Source organism: Aptenodytes patagonicus, chromosome 2 (genome assembly GCF_965638725.1).
Source record: "Aptenodytes patagonicus chromosome 2, bAptPat1.pri.cur, whole genome shotgun sequence".
Classification (NCBI taxonomy): Eukaryota; Metazoa; Chordata; class Aves; order Sphenisciformes; family Spheniscidae; genus Aptenodytes; species Aptenodytes patagonicus.
In genome coordinates, this window is record NC_134950.1 from 128,408,789 (window position 1) to 128,428,442 (window position 19,654).

General features: G+C 35.6%; 1 protein-coding gene across 2 annotated transcripts in view; it reads left to right on the plus strand.

The window, feature by feature from the left end:
* TOP2B (DNA topoisomerase II beta) overlaps nucleotides 1–19,654 on the plus strand; it is a 70,460-nt gene that overhangs the window by 13,788 nt on the left and 37,018 nt on the right. For both annotated transcript variants that reach the window (XM_076331162.1, XM_076331163.1), the window contains exons 2-10: nucleotides 4,442–4,615; nucleotides 5,299–5,389; nucleotides 7,467–7,530; nucleotides 8,806–8,951; nucleotides 9,718–9,815; nucleotides 11,103–11,315; nucleotides 11,397–11,570; nucleotides 18,669–18,770; nucleotides 18,852–18,989. In XM_076331162.1, the coding sequence (XP_076187277.1) occupies nucleotides 4,442–4,615; nucleotides 5,299–5,389; nucleotides 7,467–7,530; nucleotides 8,806–8,951; nucleotides 9,718–9,815; nucleotides 11,103–11,315; nucleotides 11,397–11,570; nucleotides 18,669–18,770; nucleotides 18,852–18,989 (1,200 nt within the window). The remainder of the gene's footprint in view (nucleotides 1–4,441; nucleotides 4,616–5,298; nucleotides 5,390–7,466; nucleotides 7,531–8,805; nucleotides 8,952–9,717; nucleotides 9,816–11,102; nucleotides 11,316–11,396; nucleotides 11,571–18,668; nucleotides 18,771–18,851; nucleotides 18,990–19,654) is intronic.

Below are 19,654 nucleotides of genomic sequence, written 5' to 3' on the forward strand. Positions count from 1 at the left end.
TGCATGTCTATAAAGAAGGACGCACAGTGCAATTCCAAACTGCTTAAGGATGGTCATCTTGCTGACTTACATGTATGTGGATGTGTATATTCGTCATCAGTCTGGAGGGTTAGAAAGTCTGAAAGACTATCAAGAATCTGTAAAAGTCTTGAATGTCACAAGAATGTTGGGAAAGTCAAACACTGTGTCAAAAAAAAAAAATTAAGAATTGGCGACATTAAGATTGTAAAGCAGACCCTGAAAATTGGGTAACCTGTTAACAAACAAACAAAAACCAGACTTACTGTGAAGCAGAAGACTTAAGCCCTTTGTGACACTTGGTTAATTCTCTTTAGGGTTTTTTTCATGAAACAACAGCTGGTGCTGTTTTGAGAAGTGTTGTTGGAGCTCTAACAATATGAAGAACTTTCATACAGGGCAGAATACAAAAGGCATTCTTGAGACAATTCCAAAATATACAGAAGAGATTGCTAGTTTAACAACACTGCAGTTTAGTGCTTGCTCAGTTTAAAAAAATAAAAAAGTCTTTCCTGCTATATTTACTTGCACTTTAAGTAGTAGAAATTCAGCAGATGAAAGCACTTTTTTTTTTAAGTTATCAAGAAAAACATAATAGGAAGACTGCGGAGGATGTTTATGTCCATAGATCTATGTCATGGATTTGGTGATGAAGATTTTCCTCCATTTCTGGGATGAGTTCTAAACATCACTTGAACTCTATAAATGTCCATTCAAGATGGAGATACAGGGATTCAGAGTTGGTCTTCTGTTTCAGAATACAGCACAGCCCAAAAGGATTGGTCTGGGAAACTGCAGTTCTGTGGACTTCTGATGCTTACATGCCTGCATAATAACATTAGTTTATGTAGTTGAATACTTTCTGGATTTTGTTTTTATGCTTATGTTTCAATAGTGTGTAAGTTAAATAAATTCTGAATGTTTATAACATGAGTATTTTTTGCATACAGAAGATCTACTATACTTGGAGGATTGTACAAATACAATCTGTCCTGCTCTATGACAGTGAAACTTAAATGTTTAAGTAGAGCATACTGAAAAGGTGTTTGTGATGTCTTAGTAAAAACTATAGAATTAAAGTTCTTTAAGACTTTTTTCCCTTTTTTTTTTTTTGTAATAATCACTGATCAGGAAGAAAAAATGTTATGCTGATCTTTTGTGTGTGTTTTTTCCCCCTTCTTAAATCATACATAGTCATGTTCTAATTAGTGTGTTATAAAAGATGAGACATAGTTGTCACAGGGAGTAGAGTAACAGAAGATCCTTACTACTGCTGAGTTAAAGCAAGCTCACTGTTCCCCAAGAAGTGACACTTCTGCAGGACTAGCTCTTTTCAGGCAGCAAAGTTTGTCTAGGTGTGACCTCTATTCTCTGTCAACATGACAACAGTCTGGCAGTAGCATCTCAACAGAAATCGTTTTGATACTCTATACATGTCTTACTGATAAGTTGGAAAGTATAAGATCCTCCAAGTTGTCAGTAGGACTTTCACTGGAAAACAGAAATGCATTTCCTAGTGTTGTATTAAAGGCAATGGCTTGTAGGAATCCCTGACCAATAATTCTATTCTGTAGTAATTTTTCACAATCTAGAGGTACTCATTCAGTCACAATAAAATGGACTTTTTCTAATCTACTGACTTTTGCAAATATGTTATGGGACAAGTAGAGCTATTGGAGATAGGAAAATTGTAGCCTAAATTTATTAGGCTGATTTTAGTTCTTATTCTGTATTCACGTGTTACTGAATTGTGATGCATGGTTAGACCCCCCGTCCTCAGATGCTGTACAAGTAGAAGTATTTTTTAGAGCTGTCTCAGAACAATCATAAGAATACAATACTGATGTACATGACAGCTGAAAAATGGGCATGTGATAACTGCCCATCATGTACTTCACTGACTATAAAAACCTCTTGAAGCCTAAGAATTGGGAGCAAATAGAAGAGTTCCATTTCAACAAGATTCTGGTGGTCTTTACACCTGTAATTCTTTTGCTTTCTATATGAATTGCATTTCCTGTCTTCCCTTCTTTCAACACTTGCTTCTACTTCATCTGATAAATATTATTTTCTTTTCCTGCTGATCACTGGTCCTTTTAGAACAAGTGAACATAGTAGAACAGTGCTAACAGAGCTATGGAACCAGTAAGTGAGCTAAGGGTGACTCTTATGAGGTATGATGTCAAAGATGATCATAAAGTAAAGCCAGTAAGGTCAGAAAGATATTAAAAAAAAAAAAGATTATATACACATACAGTGAAGCTCGTTGGAAGCCTGGACATCATTCACAGAAACTTACGTTGCAACTATTGGCAATGCTTCTTTAGTAACAATTCTCATTCCTCCTTTTCCATATATCAGTGTAATGTTTCTATTTGCAAAGTCTTGTTTCTTTTCTGCTTGCTTAGCTGATCCATGGCTAATCGTTTTAGGGGGGGGGTGGTGGGGTTGTTGCAGTTTAAGACCAAATGACAGTGTGGAGACTAAATTAACTCGGATACCAAAACGCTACTTGTCCCATAACATATTTGCATATATATAATCATATGTGCATGTGATTTTGCAACTTCCCTGTTTGGTGGGAGATGTGACGTGCTCCAGAAGAAAAGTCATGAGAGTTAGTGTTGTGGTTCCAACTTTGCTGTGTGTAATCCTGGTGCAGGATTGTGGGGTCACCTGGATTCTTTCCCCCTCTTACTTTGGATGCTGTCAGTTACAGGACTGGGTAGTAGAGAATATTTGATTCTCATTTGGCCTGTTCGGGTTTACTCAGGGCCAAACAATTGGTTGTTGTCATCACTGGTGTACACAGTCTGCTTGTTTCAAAGGTTCTTGAAATATGTGTTTCATAGCATTTCCATAAATAAACTAGAAAAATGTGATCTCTATAAATGGAAGAGAAAGGTAATTTCCCTTGTTCTGAATCCAATGAAATGCTTTATTCCTGTGCCTGCTAAGAGGAAAGGGGGGGAAAAAAGCATCAAAGCTTAAATAGTAGAAGCTGGAGAAGACAAATTGGAATAATACGGGGAGAATTGTCCTTGTTAATCGTATGCTATAGGTTGGTGTTTGGCCTTTTTGAGTCTGCTGAAGTTGTTTGGGTGAGTTCAGTATCCTTTGCTCCTTGTTCCTATGTGCTTATATGCTTTTTTACCCTTTGCTTTCAGTGCTATCTGAGGCTGCAGCAAAGGCTGGACTGGGAGAGAACTGATGATACTTTCTTTGGGCTGACAAATTTATGTGGTGACTGGTTAATCCAGGATTGGAGTTTAGCCTATATTTACTTTATACATAGGTTTACTGGGGAACAGCTAAATGGGAGTAAAATATTTACCTGAGTGGCAAGTGGGGTTTGTCCTCATTATTTGTTTGTTGATGGTTTTTACTGGCCATGTAACACCTGCTTCAAAGTTGGTAAACCCCCTGTAAGAGAATGAGACTATTTCAGGTATTAGGCAGGTGGTGACATAATTTTTTTCTGTTATGTCTGCTAGCGAGGCAAATAAACCATGTGAGTTCAAGTTATGTTTATTGGTATTTTTAAGATAATTCCAATTTACAGGTAGGAATGTATACTGTAAAATGTCATACTTAGTCTCTTGGTAGATATGCTCTTACTGTCTCAGAATGGGGCTTTTCTATGTTTGGTTGCTCTGAGAGATTTGAACTTTTCCTTTTGTGTGGTTTTAGTTCAATGGGGGAGGTATTCATCAGGAAAAATTTGCTGGAAGATGCACGAAATCCCTGTATCCTCCCCCCAAAAGTGGATTAGTTTTCTGTAACACTGCTTGCTCTTCCAATCGAGACATTTTTCATCACCTCCAGTCATGTTAGGCTTGAATTCTATTTAAATTACAACATTAGCCTATGTGATTCTCTTTTTTTTTTATAATCCTTGGCTTATTTCATCAGAAAGCATTCTAAACTGTGATTGTATCAGGTTTAATTACTTCAGTTAAATAGAGAATGTAAATTGAAGCAAGTGAAAAGCCATAGGAGAGGCGTTACACTGTTTCTTAAGTCCCACTGAATGAATTGTCTGAACTAAAATGTAAAAGAGTAGTTTTACTGTTATTGTTCAGAACAGTATTCAGTGTTTTGGATTCAAATGCTTAAGCACAAAATGGATGTTATAAATACTTAACCTGAGGAAGTGGGTGTCTTTTGTAATATACTGTTGTTTCCTTATTTAGGTTTATCGTGCTTAGTAAATCACTAGTTTGAATATGTGACAATTTGTTAAGAAACTGTCACATAATTGTTGAATTTTTTCTGTTGAGAGGATAGTTTAATACATCTGAAAACATTTAAATTATGTGACAAGTTTTGATTGTAATTTAAATCTCTGTCAGGTTTTGCTTATATCTTGAGAGTGACAGATTGAATGAATGAGGTTGATTGTTGGTGTCTTTCTTTTTTTTAGACATTATTTGATAATCAGATCAATGCTTCAAAAAAGGAAGACTCGGAAAGCATTAATAAAAATGACACTTCAAAGAAGATGTCTGTTGAGAGAGTTTATCAGAAAAAGACTCAGCTTGAGCACATCCTCCTCCGTCCAGATACCTACATTGGGTCAGTTGAACCATTAACTCAGGTAAATGTCATTAAGTTTACAGTCTTAATAGTTTTTGTTGTTTTAATGAGGAAATGACTATTCTGGTTAATAAATAGGCAAATTTCTACTTTTCTGAGTATTCTGAATTATCATGCTAAAAACTGTGGTCATGTTTATCTATGCATGTGTAGGAAGGGGTCAAGAGAAGACTTTTTAAAGCAGTGCTTGGTTCACCTGAAAAAACACGCTCAGAAAATGTTGAAGTTCAGTCAAAACATAAACACACACCTACGTGTGTAAACACACAGTTGTGTGTGTGTTTACAAATATGCCTATATGCACACAAATATGTATACATATTTGTAAGTAGCATTCGCTTCAGGTCCAAAAATGTCTCGGTCTGTTTGTTTAGGTAGAGAACAGAGAATTTAAGCCTCCTGCTGGCACTTTTTCAGCTGTTTTTGTGAAGCTACAAATTGCTTCGAACTTCACTGTTTGTACAGTTGGAGTTCCCCACCAAGCAGAAAATGATGCGTTTTCATTATGGAAGTCTTTGTGGGTACAGTTGTAATTTTTGCCAAACTTCTGCTTCTGCTTTTGTCTCGTATGACAGCAGCAATGAGATTGGAACAGTAAAGTTCCTGAAGTAAATAGATCTTACAGAATCATAGACTGGTTTACCAAGACAGTAAATATTTGTATTTTGTTTTGTTTGCATGTAGTTAATGTGGGTTTATGATGAAGATGTAGGAATGAATTGCAGAGAAGTTACCTTTGTTCCAGGCTTGTACAAGATCTTTGATGAAATCCTTGGTAAGTATTTCTAACAATAATATTGCATTAGCATTATGGAGTACACACTCTTCTGAGAGCTCTCAAAGCACATTAATTTGTATCTAAGTTTAAATCACAGACTTAGAGTCCCACTAAACTGCAGTGCATGAAAATTTTAGTGCATTCCAGCACTACAGAACAGTTTAAAGAGGGAGGAGTGTTTTCAGTTGAACTTGTAAGACACTGTAAATATTTGTTACTGAATGTCTAAACTAGATCATTCTTTATGATCGATGTTGTTACAAGATTTTAATCTGCAAAGTTGATCAGGGCCACAGTTTTAAGTAACGTTTGAAAGAAGATTATTCTTCTGAAAGAAGGCAACTGAAAGTTGTTTAAGTGTTAACTTAGATCATCATCTCATGAATCGGCAAAACTACCTCCTTCAGTACAGAATTATAGTGGTGGTGATGGTGATTCTTAAATGGATGATTTCTAGACTTCAGACAGTTTTAAAATTAATAAGTATCATACTGCCATTTAAAAGCATGGTGACTGAGGCACAAACAAATGATTTTTAGAAAATTCTGTCGTAAGTCCCTGAGTCACTATGACTTACTAGTTTATGATATTCTCTCGGTGACAGGCACACACTGAAGACTAACCAGCAGTAGAGATGTGCAACATCTGAACAGTGTGCTGTCTGCTGAACTGATATTTTGGGTTAATTGACATGAATTCTTGGGCTAATCAGTTTTTATGAAGTTATGTTGTAAGGATTGGCGGGATTACATCATAAGCTAAATTATGGTCTACTGAGGTCAATGGAAATTTTGTCATGACCTTCATTGGGTTCAGCACTTACCCACACCTCTAAAACTATGCTTTACAGCATTGCTGTCTTGGAGGCAATAAAGACTATATCTTGGCCAGGTGGAAAAGAAGGATTTTTTATTTTTGTTTTTTACTCATTACTTAATTTGAGAAATATGGGAATGAAAATCTTTCATCACTTCTTTTTTGAGTGCTGCCTCATAGATGAAATTTACAGGCTTTTCACAGGACAGAGTCACTTCTATCTTGTCCCATTCAAAAGGAAAATCATTATCATATCATTATCGTGGTACTGTATGGCTTATTGCTTCTTTATGTAGCACTGATAAGTGCTCCACAGAGTGTGGTTTGAGAGCTAGAGGTCAGTGTAATAATGTTATGAAAATTGGACGTTGTAGATGTGCATACTTTTTAATGAAACCACACTTAATGATTTTAGCAAAAGCACCTTGAAATATCTGATCTTATATTGAGATCCTTATAATCTATTAAGATATTAAGATACTTAAATTTTAATGGATTTATCTTCATGTCCCTCGATGTTTTGGGGTTTTATTTTGATCTATTTTGTGGGTGATGAAACAAATGCTGAAAATGATTGTAATGTGTTTTCATGGTTAACAGCCGTAGTTGCATTTCTGATTTCTGTTGTTTGTAGTTAATATACATTGGAGTGCAGTTTATTTAAATTGTGATCAAATGTTAACCTCCAGTCATCCTTCTTTTGATCCTAAACTGTGTAAACTGTTTAGGAACTAACTTACAACTGTTGGTTATAAGTCTCACAGGCTCTTTAGAGTTAACTTTTGCTGCAATCAAAACACTCCTTAATGGATGTGACTTTTTTAGGATGGGGTTTCAGTGGCAAAAGGATGTGTAAACTGACCTGGTGATGCATATAATTTCCTAGGGTTTTTAACATACATGGTGTAATAAGTTTAATAAATATCCAAACAAGTGTGGCAGAAGAATGAAGTGTTCAGTATGTTAAGAACAGTTATGAGAACAGGCTCACAAAACACACTTCTATATTTATTTCTAAGATAGTCTAACTGATAGTAATAGAGACAGTAATTATAAGAAGGTTGAAAAATTTCTTGCAGATACTTGATCATATTTATAGACTTCAGTAATAAGATACAGAATATACAAAAAGATACCACATTAAGAAATACCTGGACCATTGTAACTTGTGGTGGAATATGTATCTAATCAGTTTTACAGATCAAGTAATTAATTTTTGCTCCTAGAAAGTGTTAATTTTTGTTATTTTGTTTCATAGTAAATGCTGCCGACAATAAGCAGAGGGACAAGAATATGACTTGTATTAAAATATCCATTGATCCGTAAGTAAAAGCATATTTTCATTTACTTTCCTTGCCAGTGCTATTGTAGTTCAGGTTTGTACAAATCATGTTACTAAATGAAATTGGATTTTTTTAAAAACAAGTAATATTTTTGGAATTATTTCCATTAGTTTCATATTTTAAGATGAAGAGGTGAATTAAAAGTGGTTAACAGTAAGTACTACCATTCTGACTTTATAATAATTTGCTTTCCTAAATCACTCATTAATGTTTGATTGAATGAAACTTAAAACCAGAAGATTATAAAATTCATGATTAGATGAAAGCTTGGCAGTACCTAACTATAACCAGCCAGGTTACTTATAAATCATAAATACCAACCCTGAGGTTTTGTAGCAGTTTTGCACCTCTTGAACTTCTATGTTAACCTTATCCTAATGCTAAAGGAGTTATGTTTGAATTAGTCAGCTATATCACACTGAAACTGCAGATTGCAAATATGTCATTACCACTGTTTTTCGAAATTGAATACTTAAAGAGATACTTCCTAATGAGAAGTACCGTAGTTAAAATAGATGTTGATTGGGTTCCTTTAGTAGTACCTTTTCAGTGACATTTAACTGAATAATAAATGTTTGAGACCTAATTTTCACATGTAATCTTTAGGATAAATATACTGAGAAATAGTTTTTCTGCAAGTTTTCCGTGCATTATCAGTTTCTGTAGGCCAAATTGTTTTTATTGTGGAGTGGGACGGAAATGGTAGTGTAAATCTGCCTGACCTGTCATGATTTTGAACTTTCTAATAGTCTGAAATAAAAATTCTATATGAGAGCTACAAGTATTAATGATGCCAGATGTTGATGGATTTTGGCATTGATGCATAAAATAAGTTACAATGTTTATCATAACTGGGAAATAACAGTTTTAAACAGATGATAACTTGACTGTGTCTGGGTGGACTTCAATGAAACCTAAAAAGCTACATCTCTAACTTACATATACTTCTGTCACTAAACTTCAGGACTCAGTTGCAGATCATGTTGATAGTGAAAGCTCTTCAAACAGATTTTCGGGGGCTAGTTTATGATACGAAATACTGTCATGTATGGGCAATTATGCTCCTTCTTCTAGGCATCTAATAAGCACAAAGAAGTGGTTTTCTTGTAATTAAAATTGATAGAGCTGTGAATAAATGTGGTAAGAATATGGTCTTTTATTGTATTTTATGTGGTTATTTAAACAGGTAAAATGTATGCAGGAGTCTGTTCTCAAGATTACATTAATTGGCTTAATGTCGTCACTGTTTTATAGGGAATCAAACATTATCAGCATATGGAATAATGGAAAGGGTATACCAGTTGTGGAACACAAAGTAGAAAAAGTATATGTACCTGCTTTAATCTTTGGGCAGCTGCTGACATCCAGCAACTACGATGATGATGAGAAAAAAGTTACAGGCAAGATGTTTTGTTTTATTCAATTAAGCCATTGTTTGCTTTTCAGTATGCTTTCTCTTCTTACTTTTTCTCTTTCTGTTCTGTTTCATAACAGATGATCACTTAGTCACCATTACGATAGTTCTGTTAGAGTAAAATGACTTAAAGAAAAAAAATCTTACTTTTTTAATATCAGTGTTTACAGAGAACTTTACATTTACATCTTTAATGTCAGTACTTATTATTCAGTAACAACATATTTTCATATTTTAATTATAACGCATGCAAGCATTTAAACATTTATGCTTTTGAAATGAAGGGAAAAAATAAATTTAATAAATTAGAGTATGATTTATTATCCTAAATGTGAAATAACCCTAATTTAGATCATTAATGAAAGTTAGTTCTGTTCTATCCTACCTTGTATATTTTGCCCATATTATGATGTGTGGTTGCAGAGTGATTTGGATCTGATCATGACCTGGTTTTCAGCTGATCAGGGTGTTGAGGTCACTTGCCTTTCAGCAAGCAACTGGTAGATCAACCTAAGGGAAGCAATGGGAGCATCCTGGCCTTGGGGGGACGAGCAAACTGCTAATTTTTGGGGCAGAAGCAGTTGCACCAGATTGGAGGTAGTGTGAAACTCCATCTCTGGCATCCTTTGATAGCTGTTGACATGTGGCCCAACTTTTGTCTTATATAGGAACATTTTACTTCATTGGCATACTCTCTGAATATCATAAATATGGTTCTGCTGTAAAAAACTTACTGTATGTTGTTTTTTCAGGTGGACGCAATGGCTATGGTGCAAAACTTTGTAACATATTTAGTACAAAGTTTACAGTTGAAACTGCTTGCAAGGAATACAAACACAGCTTTAAGCAGGTATAGAAATGATCTCAACTTTTTTCCTTTGCTGTAATTATAAATTTAAAATTTAACACATTTTCTATATTTCTTGAATATTTCATGAAATGAATCATTTAACATTTGAATGGATGTGTAGAGTTTGCAGGCTAGGTAGTTCAGTCCATAAAATTGGTACTTCTGTGTATTAGAATTTAGATTTTTGTTAAGTAATATTTTTCTTGGGAGTGTTAAGTGACTAAAAATGAAAAACAAATTTCTTCTGTTAAAACTGAAGTATATTCATGTGCATGTGAAAAGGAATATATGTAATTGAAACATTTTGTAATTGCTGTTACATAGTCAAAAAGTCTTTCTACTTAGCTGTGCAATTATCTAGATAATTTTTTTATAGTGTTAAGAAAAAAATTTTTCGGTGTTTATGTCATGAATTTCATTAGCCTAGTTCCTAGGCTAACTAACCAAAGTTCCTTGGCTTTGGAGTCTTTCCCAGTTGGTGGTGTCCTTCTCTTTTTCTGGACAAGTAATTCATTTCTGGTTATGCTGTCATGTCACTACATAAACAATACATTTCAATGGTTTTACCTGTCTCTTTAAAAATGTAATATTTTCTGCTGACTGCCAAAAAGCAAATTAATATTGGTTTGAGTGTACTTTTTGAAAATGACATGCTTTATGACTTAGATAAAGTGCTATGTTTTCCAGTATTTCCAAAAATTGTGAAAATTTAATACAACTGAACTTTGATATATGCTGTGAGTAGGCGTTCTGCTTGGTCTTATAAATGTCCCCATGTTCTTAAAACAGGGAACAATACCAAGACTCCTGAGTCAAGTCTGAGCAAGTTGGTTTGTCAAGAAGCATGCTTTGGTACACTGCACAGCCACTAAGATGCTATCTCAGAGACAACTGTGTCTCTGCACAGGGACTAATTAATGTCTTTATAGAAGTGTGTAGTAGATTGAAAGCATTAAACTGATGGGCAATAAGGACTGTTTAGCTCGCTCACTTGTATCTAATTTAGTCAGTTCTGTGGTGGGCTCTATTTGCATTAGAATCATGTCCAGCAATGTAATGATACCTGCATATTTACAGAAACCACAAATCTGCTGTCACCCATGCTTGTGCAAATCTTGGTAAAGCAATTAACTTTATGCGTAGTGTTTTACCAGAGGAAACTTCTAAAAGAAGTCCGTGAGCTTTTTGTTGTGTAGCTGTTGCAATCCTAGCATAGCTGGAGAATCGAACAAAGGAGGAGGATAACATGTATTGTAAACTAACATCTAAAATATTTTGTTTCCAAAGACTTGGATGAACAATATGATGAAGACCTCTGAACCCAAGATTAAGCATTTCGACGGTGATGACTACACATGCATTACATTCCAGCCAGATCTATCTAAATTTAAAATGGAAAAACTTGATAAGGATATTGTGGCCATCATGACACGAAGAGCATATGATTTGGCTGGGTCATGCAAAGGAGTCAAAGTCATGTTGAATGGGAAGAAACTACCTGTAAGAGCCTCATTTAAAATATTTTAAGTGTACTGAGTATTTTATGCAAAGGATAGTAATTGTTATCTGTATTGCTCATAGGTAAATGGATTTCGCAGTTATGTAGATCTTTACGTAAAAGACAAGCTGGATGAAACTGGAGTTGCGCTCAAAGTTATTCATGAAGTTGTGAATGAACGGTGGGATGTGTGCCTCACTTTAAGTGAAAAAGGGTTTCAGCAAATCAGCTTTGTAAATAGTATAGCTACCACAAAGGTGAGTAGTTCTATTAAACGATAAAAAATGTAAATGATAAAAATGTGTGCTAAGGTTATGCCCAGTCAAATATTTGATAAAAAAATACATCTGGGTTACTAAAAATAAATAGGTGAGATAATCCTTTGCATGAGAGGATCTGGCAGAGCAATTGAATGCAATCAAAATACATTCATAGCAGTATTTCTGAATATGCACTAGTTTTTAAAACACTAGTAATCATTATCAGTGATACTGATGTCTTACGTGAGCATACATGGTATTGATTAAATATAAAATGAATGGAACTATTTTATTCCTTCCTTTTTAACACATTGTAATAAAATAATTCTGAAATTAAGTTAAAAAAATATACGAACCCCTTTAAAGCTAGTAGTAGCAAGTTTTAGAGGGCAAAAATGGCTTTTGGTGTTCTTGAAAAATGGCTTTCCATTTATTGCTTTATGATGTATAAAACTGGCCTGAAATGTTGACATTAATTTTCTTTCATTTGTGTTTCTACATAAGCAGATCTAGGTGTTCTCTGTACTTATTAGCAACTATAGTAGTAGTGAAATATCATCATAGCAAATCTTCAGTTATGATGAAGCAGCAATATGCTCAGCATACTGAAGTACAATCTTCGTGCTTCACAAATTGCTGGAGTGGTCAGACACCAAGGCAATCACCTGAAATCAACTAGTGTAACTCTCATTTATGCCAGTTTGGCATGGCCCAGGTTTAGGGATCTGGGACCTGCCGTGGTGAAAGAGAGTCTTTGTCCTTTCTACTCTTCACAAATTGCACCAGATGAGTGATCTAACAACAGTCAAGCAATTCTAGTGATTGGTGAGGCTGGTTTCAGGGAATCTTAGCCATGAGCTTCCTCAAAAGATGAAAGATAAGAATTTGTAATCAGACACTTAAAAAATGCTCCTTGCTCAGATCTTTTCTAAAAGAGTCAAAGAGAAGAAAATTCTAATGATGGTTCAAGTGGTTCATAAGCACCAGTGGTTACACTAAGAGGGGTCTCTAGTCTAGGCAGGTGCCCAGAAATATCAGTGTTAATCTCGGTGGTAGATGATGTGTAGACAGTGTTTTGGCGGTATATAATTTTTACTACATAACTTCCTCCAGTGTCATTGTCAATGTAGCTGAACCAGTCTTCAGTGGTAAGGGGGATAGTTTATTTAATTGTAGAATATTTACTTTCTAAGTGTGCATTTTAATTAAATGCTTGTCTGATACTTGTCAAAACTAGGGATAACAAACGTATCTGGTAGTTGAAAGGTTAAAACTTAGTTTTAATTCAGGCCTCTTTATGCAACATAAAGAAGAAAAATAGCATGACCTTAAAGATGTATACAATACCTTTTTGAAGAAGCTGGCAATATAGAGAAACTTAATAATGTTTGATAATCAGGTGAACAAAGTGTATTTGAAAAAAATGAATACTTTTTGACTCCTAAGTTAAATATATTGCATACACTTACTCAAAGATTTTGAATTTGACTCTTTTGGATCAATTTTCACCCATCATGCAGTTACACATACATTGTTATCATATATTCTTTAAGAAAATTCATAGAAAAAGTACTGTGTATTCTTCAAAGGTAAGTGTTGTAATTTCTAGTTTTTCCCACTCTCCCGATCCATGCCTTATGTGTGTGACTGGATGTGGAATGTTCGGGCCGGTGAACCACCTCACCAGCAATTGATGTGCAACTACCCACTGATGAGACATAATGGCTAGTAACTAACTGCGTCAACTGCCTGTCCCCTTATCTGCTAACAGGTGAGGAGCTCATTTCAGCTGTTTTTTGGTTATTTATCGCTGTTTGCTGAAAGCTTTTCATTTCTGTTTCTGGATAAATTTCACCCAGTCGTAACTTCCCTTCCACCTTTTTTAAACTTGCTTTAAATTCCAAACAAGTTTTTTTTAGGTTGATGGGCGTTTTTTTGAGGGGTGTGTTAGAAGGTCAGGCAGTATATTGAGGCGCAACTCCCTTGTTTTGTTCTTGTAAATTTGTTACCTTGGTCAGGTCCCCATTTATTCACAATTTTGCCACAGTAGACCACCACGCAATTTGACTTCAGGCTCTGAGGCAGCATTTGAAAGAATGTTTGTAGCTATTACAGTTGTGCAGGTAACCTTTTGGTGAGACTTGTATATAAACTGATTAAACATGGTCTTCTCAAGTTCTCAATTTCAAATAGTAGCTGTAGTAGAAATTGTAGTAGAAACTTCAGTTATTAACGTAACAATCTAATGATATTTTTAATATGGCGGCACTGCTAACTGTAATACTACTAATCATTTTAGCAGAAATGCTCAGCTAATACAGATGCAAGTGTCAGATATTAGACTAGGGTGGAGGGAGCATCCCAGCCTGTTAAAATTTGCTGGAGTTCAGCAAGAAACTCAGGACCATTCCAGAGCTTGACTTTTCAGATTTATTCTAATAAAATAAACATAATAGAAAACATGCAAAAGAAAATAGGATTTTACTTGTATAAGTAATTCAATGAAAATTTCAAATTTATAATTAGCTCCTGAATTTGTTTGCCCTATGAACTATTTATCTGTCCGTAGAATTTAAATATGGCTTACCTCAGAATTAATTGAGGCTTTGGCTGTTGATGGCGATATGAATAGAATGTACATAGAAGCCAGTCTAAGCTTCATTTTTGAGATTTTAGTTGTTAGCATTTCATTAGATGTCTTTGCATCCTGAAGTTTGCAAGACTGGGATTCAGTCATAATGGTTACCTTCTGGGAAAAGAAGGTCATGCAGTTTTAGTGCTCTTTCTCATAATACAGTAGTCATAATAATCATTGACAGCCCTCTAGATTTAGAGGGTATTTTTCTGTCTCGTATTAAAATGTACTGACAGTCGGGGCAGTTATAGGCTGTTATGCTTCTATAGTGGGTAAATGTGCCACCTACTGGTGAGATGGTTGAAGGTTCCCAACTTTGAGCTCTGAACATCCCTCACTCAATGCTACACACTAAGAATGGACACAGGAATGGGGAACTGTTATAGTAACTAATATCTTCTAAGAACAAGAATTGCTGGTAAGTAGCTAATTTTTGATGTGTCAGATGTTAGTTTTAGCAAAATATTTGAAGTGCTAAAATTGCAGAAAAAATATTGCTAAAGTTGTAAATACAAAAATATACTGAGATATTCCTGTAAGCATAAGTTTTCAGTAATGTGATGAGTAAAAATAATGCACTTAAAATTGCCATTCAAATGTGGAATTTTTTTTTAAGCATGTAATTTGATATTTTCCTGTAGAAGCTTTTCTTTACAATTTTGGAAATGGTTTTATTTTGCTTTAAAGTAGAAGGATGTTGATGTATCAACTTTCACTTGAACTCTCCTATGCTGAAACTCTGTCATCCATATGTGAATAAAAACTGTTGTGTTTTAATTTTGGTGTTTTTTGGTTTGTGGTTTGTTTTGGTTTGGTTTGTTTTTTATTTACAAGAAATGCCATGAAAAAATACTTGTATGTATGGTGCTTCTAAAACACACTAGTGGTTTGTGTTGCTGTTTAGTAGGTGACTCTAGAGACTGACAGAAACCATAGATGGTTTCTTTGAAGTGCAAGTACTGGTTTTGGTTATGACTAATAGTATTTACCATCTCAAGCTATTTTTTTTACCTCCTCTCTCTTTTTTCTTTTCATCTCAACTTTCTATATGAAGTTGAGAACACAGCTGCTATCTCCTGTCAATTTAACCACTTTACATCTTTATGCATCTGAAAAGACTGAAGCTCTGCCTTAAAATGTAGAATCCTAACTTTTGGGTTTTGCTTGCTAGTTCTTTCTTTTCCTCTGTCTTTTTGGCTGCTGTTTTTTTCTCGGTTTTGTTGTTTTCCATTTCTTATTTCTTATCTATCCTATACTTCCTCATACCCATCGAAAGCTTTTTTTTCTCCTCAGTTCTGTTTTTAAAACAGCTTTAAAGAAGGAGGGTTCTTTTGTTTGTTGCCTGATGATGAATGTCTCCATAGAAGTGTTTTCTTTATTTTGTCTGTCCTAATGCAAATTGGTCTGAACAGGAACCATTATTTTGTCTGTATTTTTGTAAGGCACTAATTGATATTAAACAAAGGTGATCTTCTGTATAAAATATTGAGTGCTGAGTTAGGTATGTTTTAATTGTATAGGAGATGTGCTTGCATCACTCCATTCTTTGTTACAAGATAATAGATTTTAGTCAAAGCATTATGAACTGTCTATAACAGCCACTAGAATTTAGCATTTTATTATTTGTACCTCTTCGTCTATAAATTTAAAGGAAGACATTTGAATAATCAAAATGTAAACAGCTTTCAGATAACCAGGGCTTTAGGACTATTCATATTTTTGACAACTTTCTGAAGAAAGCCTGCTATTTTACCTGTAAGGGAAGTTGTTTCACCTTGGACTTGTAAATATTTAAACATATTTATCATCATCGGTTTAGGCAATTTCAGTAGTCGTTGTTCCATAGAATTAAAGACTACAGGATACATACCGTCAAATACTAGTTGTTCTTCCTAATCTGGAATGTTTTATCTATGTTACAAGTTTGTGCTGTTAGTGTGTTTCCTCAGCATTCAATTCTAGGACCAGTCCTTTTCAATATATTTATCAACGATCTGGATGCAGGAGTAGAATGCACCATTAGCAAGTTTGCTGATGATACCAAATTGGGAGGTGCTGTTGACTCTCTTGAGGGACAGGAGGCCTTGCAGAGGGATCTAGATAGATTGGAGCATTGGGCTATGATTAATGGGATGAAATTTAACAAGTCGAAATGCCAGATTCTGCACCTAGGATGGAGGAATGCCGGGCACCAGTACAGATTGGGAGAGGAGTGGCTGGAGAGCAGCCCTGCAGAAAGGGATCTGGGGGTGCTGGTCGACAGCAGGCTCAGTAGGAGCCAGCAGTGTGCCCTGGCAGCTGAGAGGGCAAACTGCATCCTGGGGTGCATCAAACACAGCGTAACCAGCCGGTCAAAAGAGGTGATGATCCCACTGTATTCAGCGTTGGTGCGGCCTCACCTGGGGTACTGTGTGCAGTTCTGGGCCCCACAATTTAAGAAGGATGTTAAGGTCCTTGAATGCGTCCAGAGGAGAGCAACAAAACTGGTGGAAGGGCTGGAAGGAATGTCCTATGAGGAGCAGCTGAGGACTTTGGATTTGTCTAGTCTGGAGAAAAGGAGGCTGAGGGGCGACCTCATTGCTCCCTACAGCCTCCTGAGGAGGGGAAGTGGAGAGGGAGGTGCTGACCTCTTCTCCCTGGTATCCAGTGACAGGACGTGTGGGCACAGCTCAAAGCTGCACCAGGGGAGGTTTAGACTGAACATTAGGAAGCATTTTTTTACCGAGAGGGTGGTCAAACAGTAGAACAGGCTTCCTGGAGAGGTGGTCAATGCCCCAAGCCTGTCAGTGTTTGAGGCATTTGGACAATACCCTTAACAACATGCTTTAATTTTTGGTCAGCCCTGAAGTGGTCAGGCAGTTGGACTAGATGATCATCGTAAGTCCCTTCCAACTGAAATACTCTGTTCTAGTCTAGTCTTTACTAGTGGTTCTGATTCAGATTACTTCTGCATTGTGGAATATACCCCATAATTGTTACATTTCTTTTACACGTGTAAATCAGTAGTCATTGTTAGGATGTAATAGATCTATAATAGACCTTTTTTTTCCCAGAAAGCTTATGTGAAATGCCTTTATTTTCCAAGCAATTTAATCTCAAAATTACTTGTCTTCTAGCAATATGTTTTGGGGGTTTTTTTGTAGCTGGTTTAAATCTAAGTCCAAAGAGAATTGTAGCTAGAGAAGGTGATAGAAGCTTTAGGGAACCTTCTGAGGGTGTTCAAATGCTTAGTGCTTCCCTATTTAGACTGAATTTCATCAATAGTAAAACCACTATGTAAACATTGAAAATCATATGCATTTTCATCACTGCCATATTGCAAAGCGCAAGTTATATATGGCTTCAAACAGGTAACTTTTCTGACTTATTACTTCCAAAATTTAAGTACATAAGTAAGTATTTCTTCCTCAGGGTCTGTTGTGCTAGGGATAGTAGTTGGGAGGTGAATACGTTGCCTCCACCAAAAGTTTTCTTGCAATAATGGCCTCACTTGAAATATCTAGTTGGAAAGGCCTTAAGCAAGCATAACCAGTACTCAGAGTCCCTCTTTTTTCTTTTTTTTCTGCTGCATTTGGGCAGTAACTGTAAGGGAGTCCATCTGACTCTTCTTGTTTGCTACAAGATAAGATGGCAACATGATAATGTAGCTAGAAATTATTGCCCTGTGGTCTCCTAAGGGGTCGGTTTGCCAGCTTATAGTTAACTGCGTGCTCTGTTATGTATCTCTTTTTGCTACATCAGGTATGAATTTGGAGCAGGCTTAGCCTCTGGTGAGTTTTAAGAAGAACTGCTCATCTCCTTAAGGTTACCTTGCTTTGTTCTTTTAGAGTTCTCTGGATCTTGTGGTTGGCTATTTGCAGTTTGCTCTCTGTTTGCCCTTGCATAAGCCCAAGGCTAGCAAAGAACGCTAATAGTGTTTATTCAAACGGTTCTGTAAATACAGCTAATAAAAGGTGAGATGACCTTTGGGAAGGAATAGGCATGGGTACTGTATATCTGAGGGTGAGCTCTCAAACATTTTTTTATGAACCAAATGGAGAAAGTTTCATTTGATGAATGAATGTATGATGTTTTTAGTTCAAGGTTATTTATGTGCCTGTTAAAAAGATACATCTTGACAGCCATGTGGTGTTGCAGGTACCATCCCAGTGCTACAGAGTAATTTTCAGATCTGCCATACTCTTAAGGTGTAAGCAGCTACATTTGAAGTCCAGGACTGTACAGTGAATGAAAGGTCTCCTGCTTCTGTTCCGTGTAACATCCATCATCCTTACTTGTATGAAGACTAAATGACACGAAAGAGAAACTTTAAAACAAATTTTCCTTTGTTATGATGCAACTTAATGTGCATGGATTTTCAAATTTAAGTACAAGACAGGGACTTTCTTAATACAGCTAAAAGTTATTAGGAAATTCAATGGTTTTGATTTTGCTTTTTTTTCCCCTCTTCCCTCATTAAGGGTGGTAGGCACGTTGATTACGTGGTGGATCAGGTTGTGGGCAAACTGATAGAAGTGGTGAAAAAGAAGAATAAAGCTGGAGTTTCAGTGAAACCATTTCAGGTAAGTAACTTTAAACAAAAATTTTGAAAAATATGAATGTGGTAATTTTGTTGAGTAAATTGGTTTCTATGTTTTCAACAGGTGAAGAACCATATATGGGTTTTTGTTAATTGCTTGATTGAAAACCCATCATTTGATTCCCAGACAAAGGAAAACATGACATTGCAGCCTAAAAGTTTTGGGTCCAAGTGCCAGCTATCTGAGAAATTTTTTAAAGCAGTAAGTAAAGCATATTTCTTTTTTTCTGTGAAGCAGGAATTGACATACTGGATCAAGTGTATGTATGTTATGTAGCAGAAGATTAATTAGTGCATTATGGTACTCTAGTGACATTAGCATAGTATGAAAATGGGATGGAGGAACTTCTGTTCATTCTCTGGCCTTAACAATGGAAGCAATGACTGTGTTTTGGCAGTTGCCCTGGACTTAAAAGTGAGCTTCACTGGATCAGCTCATTTGTTGGAGATTCTGGTATTTATATTGGTGAAATGAATTTGACTCTTAAACCTAAACATAGGCCTTGACGACTTTTTTGTGTTAAAATATTTTTCTGAAGTTAAGAATATTGTCTAACTTATTATTTTATATCAGTCTTATTCTTTTTCACTGAAGTGAAAAGAGAGGGAGGGAACATATCACATTTACTTATTCTTCCAGTAATCAAGGAAATGCAAAATTGTGGCTGTAATATTCAAAGTGATCATTATTCTCAGGCAACAAGTTTAGAAATTTTGGCTGTAGACAGGCTAAGAATTGCTACTCTAAATGAATGTATTAGTAGAAATACATGGTAGAGGTTTCTCCTCTACTACATTCTTATACAAGGAAGGAAAAGCAGAATTCTGTTAGCCAGAACTCATTATACTAAGTCCTGTTTAGTGCCA